Below are 14623 nucleotides of genomic sequence, written 5' to 3' on the forward strand. Positions count from 1 at the left end.
TTAGAGACAATGATGGAGATGGTCCATTTTTTGAACTTGACTGATGCCATTGATAGATTTGTCTGGATTACTATAGATTTCATTGAAAAATGTTTTTGCAGCCAGGTGCAGTGGTGCACGCCTGTGATCCCAGCATCTCAGGAGGCTAAGGCAGGAAGATTACAAGATCAAAGCCAGCCTCAGCAATAGCAAGGCACTAAGCAACCCAGTGAGACCTTGTCTCTGAATAACGTACAAAATAAGGCTGGGTATGTGGCTCAGTGGCTGCATGCCCTTGAGTTCAATCCCCAGTACCCAACCCCCAAAAAAGTTTTTGCAGGTATATTTAATAAAAATTCAACACATTCATTAGCGATAATTTTTACTTTCTGAGTATAAATACTGAAAGGCTTGTTTCTTCAGAAAATTAAAACCTGAGAAATAACTACTTAGATTGTTTTTCAGAGAAGGTATTTTAAATTTATAAGAAATAAAATAAAGATTCTGAATATTGTTGGTTCTCATTTAATTGTGAAGATAGGTTTTAACAGAAAAACTTTTTATTAGTAAAGATGTGTAATCCCTTTTTTATATTACTGCATATTATTGTATTATACTGTGGACAACACACTCCAGCTTAGCTATATGGAACTATTTCAAACAGCTGCATTCCTGTGAGATGAGCATTCCTCAAAACCTAGGTAGGACACTGAGCAAAGTCTCCTGAGTGACAGAGGAGAATCTTCTCTATTTATTTATTTATTGGCCATAAATTGAGGGCATCAATTGGTTGCCATTCATAGAATCCTTCCAAGGTATAGTAGAGTAGGTAGCTGGTAAGGCTATCATGTGGAGAGACTACCTAAGGATATAAATATAGGATCAAACAATGTACATGAATCTGGAAAGTTATCCAATTCATTGTTGAATCATATAGTTGTATTTATCAGCTTATCATTTCTTTATTTCCTTTTTTAATGCTTGATAGTATAAATTACAGTTTAAAAATGCTACCCTGCCTTGGTCAGACTAAGAGGAAGCAAAGAAATTTATGATTCTGTCATCTTTGGGCAGAGCTTTAGATAGGGAACAGTGTGCCATTTTTGCTATTGGGGAGAGAAAAACAATTTTCTTTCTCTCTCTCTCTCTCTCTCTCTCTCTCTCTCTCTCTCTCTCTCTCTCTCTCTCTCATAGATTTCAGCAATGACAGACCTCTGTAACATAAGATAGATTAACAAGAGAAAAGCAAAGGTTAAACAAGTGGAATTGATTCAGGCTAAAATGCCGTTTTTAACTGAAACAAGAATGCAGGGTATTAGAAGGGGTCAATATGGGGCAGGTGCTTGTAAGCATCAGAAGACAAGTCTGTTATGTAAGTTTAGGTCACAGCTTTCCTTAGGGTAAGAGTATCTGATGATTTAGTCATCCTTATCTTCCCCAAAAGATAGACACCCTTACAAAAGGAGGTTTTCCATATGAATGCACATTTTCCTTAGGAAAGAGTAACTCTGTTTTCAGAGCTTTTCCTATAGCTGCAATTTCTCAAAATAATCAGCTCAAAGCCAGACAAACAAACAAACTTTATGCCAAAGAGCCAGGGCAAATGCTGCCTCCTAAATTGTCATCAGGGATCAAAATAAAAAACCTCCAAAGAAAGGTGAAATGGGGAACCTTAATCAGGTTTCCCTAGTTCAGCCATAGAAAAATCTCTTCTCAAGCCTCTTCTGTTATTTCCTTGAGGACTTCTTTCACTTGTTTACCAAAGACATAGCATAGTGTATATAGTAAGTGCACTTCCTTTCACAGCTAGGTTATCTGAGAGTGAATCTTGGTACTTATTAGGTAGGTAAAGTTGGGCGAATTACTTAGTCTCTCTTAATCTCAGTTGCACTGTATATAGTGATAACAATATATACCTTTTACTACTGTCATGATTATTAAGTTATTTGAAAAGTACTTAAAATGATACTTTGCATGTAGCAGATTCTACATACACATAAATGTTTGTTAAAGTAAGTTGTTACTTGATGACCTATTTTGAAAAGTTTCTAATAAAGTATTTAATAGTTGAATACTAATTTATGTTGAGACTATTATGCTGGGCTCACAGCTTCCATAATTTCTATTCCTACCATCTAAAAACAGGAACATACTCAATTTTTAAGCCCATTCACAAGATATATTAAGCTCTATGTCTTTAAGCCTATCTGGAACCATTAATGTTTTCTGATTTATACTCTGACTAATACTGAGACACCTACAATAAATGTAGAATAAGCAAGGACCATGAACTCCAAAACACATCCTGTCTCCTAAAAATTAAATGATTAGATTGTGAAGAAGAAAATAATAAAATAAAAACATTAAGAGGTCATTGTGTTATAAGGCTGGGGCCTACTCTGCAGAGTGTGGGCAATCACTCTTGTCCTTGCTGATTCTCATGACTCCACAGAAAAGAATTTGAGTGAAACACAGAATAGTAAGAAAAATTTAATAGACTAAGATGTGAGTGTACCTTACAGAATAGGAATTACATAGACCACCTAAAGAGAGGATTATATGGTGCTCACAATTTTGGAATTTTTAAGAAAACTGAGTCCCCTGTTTTATCTAATTTTCCATCTTTTTAATTGGTTTATTCTATACTTTGAATAGGACCATCAAGTTTTTTTTGTAAGGTCTTTATGTTTTGCCTATTGGGGTGATTTAAGGATTGTGACATAGTTCTAATAAGGGAGGGTCCTGGAAACTTGGCTACAAGAGATAATGATGACACGTTCGATTGGTCTGGAAACTGGGAAACTGTAGTTTTTCTTAATTAAGGTTGGGGAGGTTTTGATATACCAGGTGCCATCTTCCAGATACTTGTCTGTAAGTTAAGGCTCCTGTGGTTTTCAGTTGTCCTTCATTGTCCTTTCCCCTATCCACCTGTTCATGGCTAAGTACCCTACCCCACAATTGAACAATTGGACTTAAGATGTCCACGGTAAATATAGCAAGATGTAGAACTTTTGAGTCTGAGAATCCAACAAGGTATCAAATATTCCTGTTTTTCATTAAATGCAAACAATAGCCAAATTTTAATCGATACAAATTCCATTAACTTCCAGATCCTATGTCTCTATAGCATTTAAAACATTGCTTTCAGAGAACCTTGTAAACATTTAAAAGTAAACATTTCTTCCTTAGTGCTGGGGCAGGAGAAAGGTAACTAAGATTTTTGAATGTATGGTTACTATATATTTTTAATTAAAGACCAAAATATTGGAAATGGATGACATTTAGCCAATAAATGGCCTAGCAGGAAAAGATTTCACACATAGGTGGTAAACCTCAGGGCCACAATGGCCTCAGCATACTATTTTCCAATTCCAGAGAAATAAGTTGGAGGATTAAATGGACAGGATTTGGACATTTTATTACCCATGTGCACTTCAGTAGTGGCGAGAGTGGAGGGCAAGATAAAATGGAAAGTCACAGGGCCCAGGACGGACGTGGCTTTGTGGTAGAGTGCTTGCCTAGCATGCACAAAGCCCTGGATTCAATCCCCACTATCAGACTTCTCTTTGCCTCCCCCTGCCTAATGGCTTTTCTAAGAATCTCTTCTCAACAGTGATTTCACAGAATATTAATAAATGAAAAGAAAAAGAAAAGGAAAGCCACAGTGTTCCCACAAGCAAGGGGAATGTTCAGGATAGATTACATGCCCACAGTGCAGATGGATTTCAGATGTTTTGTGAGTAAATTTCCTTAAGATTGGAGACAAGGGAAGTGCCCATTGCCCCTCTCTATTTTCTTCTTTACTATATTCTCATTATCTCACTGCCAGTACAAAAAAAATTTTCCTAGGCACTGACTAGTGTTTACCCCAATGATAGGTATAGTGGGTGAACATATAATGGATATGACTGAAAACCCTAAAATACCTGTTTCCCAATGCCTCCCTAAAAAAAAACAATAACCCCAGATTTTCTAGTACAAGAGGGCATGTGATTTCACAATTAAGACTTTTATTATCTCTTTGGTTTTGTAAATCTGAGACATATATGTGATTTATCAACATAATGCATTTTATGTATTTCAAATGACTGCAATCTGAAAACTAAATGTCTTGTGTTCATGTCTAATCTCTCAGATTGTGAGAGTGAGCTGCTCTTTCAACCTTCTGTCGGCCTGGCTGTTATTACTCATTTCTTGTCTTAAGTTTTTGTTTCTACTAACTCCTTCCTTGCAACATACAATGCACAAATTTCTATCATTAAAAATGCTTCTGGTTTGGTTTTTCTTTCCTCTAAAACAAACACTTTGGAAAAGCAGTCACTTTAGTGCTTTCTTTTTGCTTTTAATATTCTCTTAAGTTATTTCATCTAGACTCTTACTTCTCACTCTACTGCAGCTGGATTTTTATTCCTGCCATTATAAACATCTAAGAAGATCACCAATGATGTCCATTGCCATTTTGTATCAGAAACTCTTTTTCTCCATTATTCATGACATTTAACTCTGCTGATCACTCTATTCATGGAAAATGTGTCTTCTCTTTTACTCTAAAACATTGCAACTCCATTTCACCCTCCTAGTTTTATGAGCATTTTTCTGTTGCCTTTGATGATTTCTCTTCTTTTGCTCACCTGTTAAATATTGGATCTCCTCTTGTTCCCTTCTTCACATTCTTGACACATATTCTCTTTCTCTCCCATGGTTTCAAATCCATCCATAGATTAGTGATGCTCATATTTTTATCTACATCGCAGTCCTCTCTCCTGAAATCCAAAGTCTTCTCATCAACTGATTATGGGATCTGATGACCTTGATATCTGTGGAAGCCAGCCCACCCCTCTGAATTTGTATCACTCCATACTCCCTTTGTTTATTAAGCCACTACACTTCAAAGATACTGAGCTTATTTTCCTTTTTGAAAGTGGTTTCTTCTACTTGAATGCGTTCTATATAAGATTTCTTATGAGTGTTTTCTTTTAGCTATTCAGGATCACATATCAGCTCTTAACATGGGCACCTTTTGACCACCCATTCAAAAATAGAATCCATTCTACTTATTCTTTTTTTTGTCATTGTGTCTTATGATATGTGGATTATATAATTCTTTGAAAAACACCTGGTTTATTTATAAACTTGCTCACTTGTTTAGTGTCATTCTTTCCACACTTGATGACAAAGATCATGGGCTCAGAGATGTTCTTTCTAAACTGCATCTTCTGCAATCAGAATAACAACTGGCATATAGGAGGCACTAAATATTTGATGATAAAACTAATAACTTCAAGCTTAACCTGCCAAAGCCTGTTTCATTGCTTTCTACCTTGACTTGCTCATCTACCCTTGCTCTTTTTTTTCTTATCCCAATTAATCCTCCTTTGGTCATGCTTCCAAAGCATAAACATTTCCCCTGCTGCTTCCCCCGACATGTTCTATCATTTCTCCTTTTTAGCATATCATCTCTCCATTCCTTCATATCAGTTTCTAGCTCATGAATTAGTCAAATTCTTTGATTCTCTATTGGGTTAATTTAATCTACTGGCAAGTATCCTTCTAACTCTCCCAAATAATCTTCCATATAATTAATTACTACTATATTTAAAACAAAAACAAAGAACAACTCGAAAACTTGATCATATTCCCATTTCTAAATAAAGACTGCCCAAACCCCAATGCTCTTTGCCCAAATTGTACTTCAATAAAAAAAAAAAAAAAAACACAAGGTCAAGGCTCAGTCTGCCTCCATCTCTCCTTTAACTACATATGCATCTCTGAAACAGTCCTTATGAGCACTTTCACCAACAGCATGCTTGTAGATTTGAACCCATTTCTTTAAAAAAAAGATAATTCATTATATTCCATTTGCATGAACTAAAAGATATGCAGAGGAAATTAGGAATAAGAAATTTAAACTAAAATGTGGAATGTCTTCTCTTATATCTGAATCTATTTCTTACACTCTTCACCTTATTTCTCAGGTGACTCCTTAATATATGCTCTGTACTTATGGGTTGAGCTATGGAGGACCCTCTGAAGTATCAGTTCCCAGTCAATTATGGTGGTTTCTGAGAGCTATTTGGAGCACAGGAGACCCTGCTGCTTACCAAGAAATCCTTTATCAAAATAACCATCTAAGATTTTTCAGGCCAAAAGGAAAAATACTCACTGCAGTTGGAGAAACAAAGTAGAATGAAAAGAGTTGCTAAAAAAGTACTTATCATGCAGAAAAGGCTGAAATTGAAAAGATACAGAGAAATGGAGTAAGAATACAAGGGTGAATGAGTGAGATACTAGAAAAAATATATGTAATTCCATGATCTGAGCATTTCTACCTTGATATTTCTCATATGTTTAAATTAATAGAGTAACTTTAAAAGAAAAAAAAAGCTACTATTTGGTACTGGAAGATTCATTTATTTAACAAAAATTTATGTTACTTAGAAAAGTTTAAACAAAAAACATAAATCAAATGTGTGCATAATTCTTATGCACACCATTAAGGATTTTGTTTTATTGTGATTATCTAAACATGTAATCAAATGCCTTGTGAGTAAAAACAATTTCTTGCAACTTCATTCCTAATACACAGGCAAATATCCATGTCTTTGTATTTGATATACAATGACAGTGATTGTGAAGAAAGCGTAAAACTTCAATTTACTTTTGCTCTAAAGCTAACATTGTAAAGCATAGCTCCCTTATTGCTGGAATAATTGGCCACTTTAGAAAGTCATTATTCTCTCACTCTTCTTTTGAGTAGAATAAATAGTGGTTTAGATGCAGCGGGAGAGGAGTTCTTTCCACTTGTCAGCTGCTCTACTTAGGTCCCCCACTTTATGGTGAATACAGGATGCTCACAATACATACACCCTAGCTCAGTGTGCTATGTCTGTTCCCACCCCCCATCTCTCTATTTATTTTTCTTTCCTTTCTTTTGTAAATTCAAGTTTCGCATGAAGGAAACCATTTTGGCTCCTTGATTTTCCATTTCTCAACTGAAATAAAAAAGTACAACTGCTTGAATGGGTGATACATGAACCACATGGTAGCATGCATAATTTTACAAAGGCTAGTATTAAGATGTAGGATGTTGTTGTTTTTCCTACATTTATAAGTTGAGTTTATAACTACCACTTTGGAATTTTTTCAAGTTATAATTATGCACATACTCTATGATGTAGAAATTTGGGGATACAAATATTTCCTTTTCAAGTTTTCAAGTGTCTACAGAAATGAATTTTTGGAAGATTTTATTCGTTCCTCAGTGGCAATGGGTAGAGCAAGATAGTAGCTGCCCATTCTGTTATGGGTGTTTATTAGTTCACCAAGATTAAAATATTTTGCTATTGATTTCCATATCATGTAGCACTACCCTTAATCAGTAATACAAGACTCTTACAAAGATTCTAAACTTGAACTCTCTGCTTTCCAATATTTGTTAAAATTTGTACTCTTTGAAATATAATTCTTGGAGGTTTACATGTAACCATGCATATTATTCATTCCTTTAGTTAAAAGTACATGTTACCTTTGGATCCAACTGGATCATCAATTTGTGAATATTAATGCAAGTACTTAAATTTAATATTTAGATTATTTGCTAAAATTATGAGAAGGTTTACAGCTACTTGATAGGGTTATTATGATTCAACAAAATAAATCACAGAAAATACCAAATGTACTCTTTAGAGTTAGCTATGTTTCTTGAATACATGCCTAACAGGTTTAAAAGTGATTCTGCCAGGCGCAATGGCACATGCCTGTAATCCAAGTAGATTGGGCTCTGAAGCAGGAGGATCACAAGTTCAAAAACAGCTTCATAAACTTAGTAAGACCCTGTCTCAAAATAAATAAAACTGGCTGAGGATTAAGAACTTCTAGATTCAGTCCTTAGTTTCCCCTCCAAAAAAGTGACCAATTCTGCCTTAGGAAGCAGGGAGTTTTCATAAAGAGGGTAGCACCTAAATCCAAACATGAAGAATCAGTAGGAGTTTCCCACAAAGCAAAACGAGGTAAAAGCAATTTAGGAACACCATGTGTAGAAGCATTGAGAAGCAGACAAAGGGGATAAGAAGCTCAGAAATGGCCAGGGCCTACTTATGAACACTTACATATAAAACTGAGTAGTTTAGATCTTATTTTAGAAATTAATGATACTTTGTCTATTTGTTTTTTTTTTTATATTTGTTTTCTTTAATTATGAATTTTAGGAATAATGGAAAATCAAAAAATCATACAAATCTTTAATCGTGGTACTATTAGAACACTAATGGATAAAAAATTTATTTATTTACTGAAAGTAGGTATAAATATATTGAAGATAATGAGAAGCCATCTTTTTTTTTTTTTTACATAGAATGCAAAGGATATGAAGTATACATGCTGCTGAATTTTGAGGAATATTTACCTTGAAAACTTAAATCTTAATTGGTCTTTCATATATAAAATTATTAAGTGCTCTAAGGATTATTAAGGGTGTCTCTTCTAAGAAAAAAATAATTCTTACTGATTTTGTGTTTTAAAAATTCATATTTGACAATACTTGAAATAAAAGAACTACATAAAATACTTTTAATATTTATTTGCCACACATTCTGTCTCTAGGCAGAACACAATGTGGTAGAGTTTAAAAACAAATCTAAATGTAAAACAGTGATGTATCATTCTAAGCTAAATAGATTCATTACTTTCACATAATATTTGTACCTATATATTAACCTCAATGAATGGATATACTTCTTTCATAGTGTCCACATTAGAGTTTCAGTTTTGTCATTAATTGACATAATTTTCCAAATATCTAATTAAAAAATAAATTATACATAGAGCAAGAAGTGGTTTAGAGGGGGAGGATACAAAATTTTATTTACAAATGATTCTTTTAGATACATTTTTAAAAGATTAGATTTAAAGCATGTTTAGATTTACAATATGACTGTAAATAAAAGTTAAAATTAATAGTGACACAAAGGGTGAATGTTTTAAATTGTGTCTTTTTGTAAACATATAAACATATTTTAATACAATATTAATGTCTATGATTATACTTTTTAAATTTGTACCAATGTATTTACTTTCCTTTGGTAAATACTACAGTCTTATTCATTTGCAAAAGTATTTACCTAAACATTTTTAGATAATTCAGTATGTGCTTTTAACATTTCTTTGACTCAGGTTAGCATACCTCCTTCATAAGCTCAAACATGAATAAATTTGCTTTCTATTAGGAAACTGTACCAGTGCTTCCTGGTTTGTCATTAAACTAATGAAGCTAGTAACTTAAGAACTGGTCAAATAGAATTTAAAAGCAACACTCTTTCATAACTTTCTATCCTCAGATGAAAACTTTTTTTGTTCTTAAGATCAAAAAATGCATCAGCAAACCACCATTAGCAATAGAGTTAAAAATGTGAACAATACTTTTTCAGTTAATATGAAAAAGGCCCATTTATCAGTTAATATATTTTATAATTATAAACATAAAATATAAATTTACACCATGTGAAGCAGTATCTGAGATATTACCCTTAAGCTTGTTCTCCTCCTGATTTAGCTTTTATTTAAGGATGTTCTGCACAGTGCTAGTATCCCTCCAGTTGTTTTGGGAAAATAAGATCTCATGAACAAATGTTGTGGAAATGGTAGAGTCAACAAAGTGAAGCAATTTTGTTACATTTTGTCTCAAGCATCAGTCTGCCAGTGGAGTCTTACTCAAGCACCGAACTCAATTTGATTTGGTGTCACTTGGGATTAAACACACTGTACAGATATATTTGAGGAACACATTTATGTTTTTTAAATTTTACATAAAAACTGAAAACAAAATAAAATGGAATAAAAATTATGTATGATTGGTTTCTGCTATTCAGGAAGATGGGAGCCTGCCATGCCAGAGGCTTTCCTGAGCAGGGAAGAGACACTATTGCTGGAAGCTTCTCATAAGTTTCACTGTTAAAATACTATTTCTTTATTCTTTAGAAGTGTTAAGAGGAAATCAAAATTGAAGCAAAAACGTGTTTTCTAGTAGAAACACTAGTAGAAAATAACATCATAGATAAACTAATAGAAGTAATGCAGTTAGACTTATTGTATGAGGAGTTTGAAAACTTGCTAGTTACAAATTAGAAAACTTGCCATTTTTCTTGTAAAGTTAGTCTGCAGAGTGAAGGGTGGAGAATGTTTTTCTTAGGTGAATTGTTTGTTTTGTTAAAGAAAAAAAAATCCACATGAGGAAATCCCTGAGAGTTTTTAATACAGATGTCTCCAAAAGGATTATTTCTGCCAGGTTATTTTTTCAACATGTCACATAATCTTTGTATAATTTATAAATGATAACAAAGCAATCAGGCCACATTCATAAAAGCCCAGTGACACATAATTTAGTGAATCTGAGGATTAGAATTAATTGTCTCTCTTTGTTCCAAGTTCTAAATCTTAGTAAATGATTCACTGCATGTCATTACAGCTTAATATTTGCATGAAATCACAGTTTAGCTGGCATAATTTAACAGCAATTAAAAAGCTATTTAATCGTCATGCAAATTGGTATGAGGGCCCTTGAGTAAGAGGGGTGTCGGTCTTTCTGTTTTTTTCTAAGTATCTCCAGGCGGACGGTTATATACTTGTAGACACCCATAAGATAATTGATAACATTCTCCCTGGTCGTGGAGATATAAGTTAATAATAATTCATGTTTTCCATTATAAATAAGAGGAAAAACCAACAATATGAATATGTCATTCTGTAGGAAGACATTATTATGATAATGATAATGAATTTTTATCTCCCAGGCATAAATCTAGGTTGAAGGTAAAAACCACTTTTGCACTTGTGCTCAAGTTCATTAACTTCTCCATGTTTTCCTTATTGGAGGCGGGCATTTCTCTAAACCCTCTGAAATACAAAATGGCATAAATCTAGACACCCAGCACCTTTTAGAAACACTACCCATCACATTTCTAGGTCTAGCTGTGGATAACATGAATACAGGTGGCTGAGGAACCTATCCTACAGATTGCTGAAATGAGGATCTAGCAGAAAGAAAAAGGAAAATATAACACTTCTTCATACTTCAAAGCCAATCACATGGATTTATAGCTAATATTATGCTACTTTAACTCTGAGTAACAGATCTCACTGCTGTTTCCCCTCTTATTCAGACCATTGCAGTTGAAATGTTATTCTTAAAACACATTCCTTCCATGCATAAAATCTGTTTCTTCCTGTTGTGCATAGGAAAATTTCCATGTTCATTTCAGTGAGCTTAGTAGTCCAGCATAAGATAGCCTTTTCCTGTTCCGTAAAACTCATTCCACATACTCTAGCCACATTGCTTTTCTGCCAGTCCCATGACTATTTAAAGATCTTTCCTGACAGAAAATGATAGCCTTTTAATTTCTAACACTCCTCCCATTCTTCTGCACACCCTTCCCCTCACACTTACAGGGCTTCCATAGAATGTTACCAAAAGTAGGAGTCCTTCTGAAAGTTTTTATTTTAATTCCTGTCCTTTAATTTCTATGATTATATTTTTAATAATTTGCATTTCATTTGTTTTTATATACATATGTTTATCTAACCAGTCCATTAAATGTAAATAAAAAGAAATAATAAAGTCTACCATGTTTTACCACTTGGAGTTGAAAATCTAGCATAGTATCTACCTCATAGTAGTCACTAAACAAATATTTATTTAATGAATGAATGACTATAGCTTGAAATCTTCAAAAGAAGCCTACGCAAAATTCTAATTTCTAGAGAGCATGTTGCAGAAGAACTCTTTTCCATTTTCTAAGTAGATTTTCTTGGCCACAGAAATTTAGAGAGTTGATTTAGATTTCTTAAAACAAATCCTTTCAAATTATGGCACAAATATGTTGTTTGTTCAGCCACTTATACAGTGAGTTATTTTTTAAAATATTAATTGTAAGCTCTGCTCTCACAGCCTATGAATTCAGTGGTGCTTCACACACAGCCCTTAACACAGTGTCTGACACTGAGTAGACCTTCAGGTAATATATGATCAGTGAATGATAGGAAACTGAAGTTTGAAGGACTCAGATAAGTCTAAATGATTATTGGCATAATTTTAAAAGGATGGGCTAATGAAAGGCTGTTAAGGATTCTACATAGTGTGATCTGTCTGGAAAACTAGGGAGGAAGAAAATGCTCGCTCACTCCTAGACAGTTTGGTTTAGGCTGCTTTATGATAAGAGAATTGTGCATGTTTCTTTTAGGGGCAGACATTTAGTGACATAATTATTTGTGTTTATTAAAGGTCTAGTAACCATATATTTTTTTTTGAGAGAGAGAGAGAGAGAGAGAGAGAGAGAGAGAGAGAGAGAGAGAGAGAGAGTTTTTAAATATTTCTTAGTTTTCGGTGGACACAGCATCTTTATTTTATTTTTATGTGGTGCTGAGGATCAAACCCAGTGCCCTGTGCATGCCAGGCGAGCACGCTACCGCTTGAGCCACATCCCCACCCTGACCATATACTATTTATAGCTCCTTTTTACCCCTGCCATATTATGCTTATATATCTTCAAATAGGCAAGGCAATCATAAAGGGTTTCTGCTGCCCCAATTTCCATTTCTCTTCTTCATTTTCTGCCCTCTCTAAATTCATGTTCATTTATTCTCAATCTTTGGAGAACAGAAGCTGAGTGATTGTTAAAGGTAATAAATGGAGGTTTTAGCTACATAGTAGCCATAGTATGAAGATTGAAAATCTGAACACCATGTATTATGCATGTGCATGTTTTTAATTTTTCAAATTTTGAAGTTAATGATATATTTAGTAAGATAATAATTGAAGCCATCATGTAATTAAAAATAATTTTTGTTTTATATTCTTCAGTTAGCAAATTTGAGAAATATAGTTACCATATCTTTTGGAGATTTGCTATATTTGGCATTAAATTTTGGAATTCATACACCCAAAGTTAGACTACAGACTGCCTTCACCTTCTAAAGACTCTTTCCTCATTAGGCATAATCAGATATGTTTAATCATATAATCTTTATAATTTCTATTAGAGAAAGAGCTATAAAAGACCAACAAATACTTGTTGATGAAGTTTTCAATTTAGCAGCATGATTGATTGTCCTATACATGTACATTTGTTTTTTTTTTTTTAATTGCTTTTCTCTAGGGCCACCTTCAGCTCCTAGGAATGTGGTTTTTAACATCAATGAAACAGCCCTTATTTTGGAATGGAGCCCACCAAGTGATACAGGAGGGAGGAAAGATCTCACATACAGTGTAATCTGTAAGAAATGTGGCTTAGACCCCAGCCAGTGTGAGGACTGTGGTGGAGGACTCCGCTTCATCCCAAGACACACTGGCCTGATCAACAATTCCGTGGTAGTACTTGACTTTGTTTCTCACGTGAATTACACCTTTGAAATAGAAGCCATGAATGGAGTTTCCGAGTTGAGTTTTTCTCCCAAACCGTTCACAGCTATTACAGTGACTACGGATCAAGATGGTAAGTTCCAATGCTATTCTCTCAAAAGATTCATAATTCCTTGGGCTGGAGTTGTGGCTCAAGTGGTAGAGCACTTGCCTAGCAATGTGCGAGGCACTGGGTTTGATTCTCAGAACCACATATAAATAAATAAATAAGTCTATCAATATCTAATTAAAAAACATTTTTAAAAAGATTCATGATTTCTTTTTATGCACAGTATCCCTGATGGACCTACACCCTAGGCACAATGCAAACATATATGCTATGCAGGACAAAACAAGAATTTTTGGTTTATGTTCTTGTTCTTAACACAAACAATGATATTTTTCAAAATTCTTCTTAGCAATAAGGTTAATAAGATAAAATGCTTCTCCCTAATATGTATGTATTTATTTTTAATATAATCATATGACAATATCTTTTAATAAGTCCATAAAACATCAAACATCAGTCATAAATAATGTTATTAAATGAATTGAATTTTAATTGCCTCTCATGCTGCTATTCCTTTTCCATGTCAAAAAAAGCAAATAGTAAGAAGTTATTTTAATTACAAGTCTTCTATGTATTGTAAAAGCATTCCAGCCAGCCTTATCCACTCTAAAAAATAGCAAAAATTCATACTGTGTGTGTATATATGTGTATGTATATGTGTATACACACAGTATGCATATATAAATGTTATATATATAGAATATGCAAATGCTGTTTGTTTATAGTGAAAAATAAACTGATTTAAAAATCTGATAAATTCAATTAAATATTCCCTTTATAACCCTATAATTTTTTTATTATGCTGTTGTCAACCACAAAAACTTTCATGACTTTTATGTGTATACATAATATTTTTGAACATGATATAGGAAAAGCTTCAGATATAAAAAGGAAACTTTTTTAAGGTGTGTTTACAAATTATATGAATACAGGAGTGATTACCATACAGCAGAAGGTTTTATGAATAAGGCTATACATTGAGCTCAGTGGTAGAATGCTTGCCTAGCATGTATGAGGACTTGGATTCAGTCCCAACACCTCCTAAAATGAAAGGTATTATAAATGAGCACATGGATATGATATAAATTTATAAAGACAAAACTAGTTTTATGCACCATTTTAGTTTGCTAGGGAAAGTAATAGCAAACACAACATAAAAATACAACATTCATACTGTGTGTGTA

General features: G+C 33.6%; 1 protein-coding gene across 1 annotated transcript in view; it reads left to right on the plus strand.

Moving 5' to 3' along the window:
- The window catches only part of EPHA6 (EPH receptor A6), a gene marked incomplete at both ends in the record, with an annotated part of 842065 nt that overhangs the window by 346117 nt on the left and 481325 nt on the right, over positions 1-14623 (plus strand). The window contains 1 exon segment of the mRNA XM_081301897.1: positions 13128-13463. Within this exon segment, the coding sequence (XP_081158023.1) occupies positions 13128-13463 (336 nt within the window).

This window comes from Spermophilus citellus, assembly GCF_964194105.1.
Source record: "Spermophilus citellus genome assembly, chromosome: 7".
In the NCBI taxonomy this organism is placed as follows: domain Eukaryota; kingdom Metazoa; phylum Chordata; class Mammalia; order Rodentia; family Sciuridae; genus Spermophilus; species Spermophilus citellus.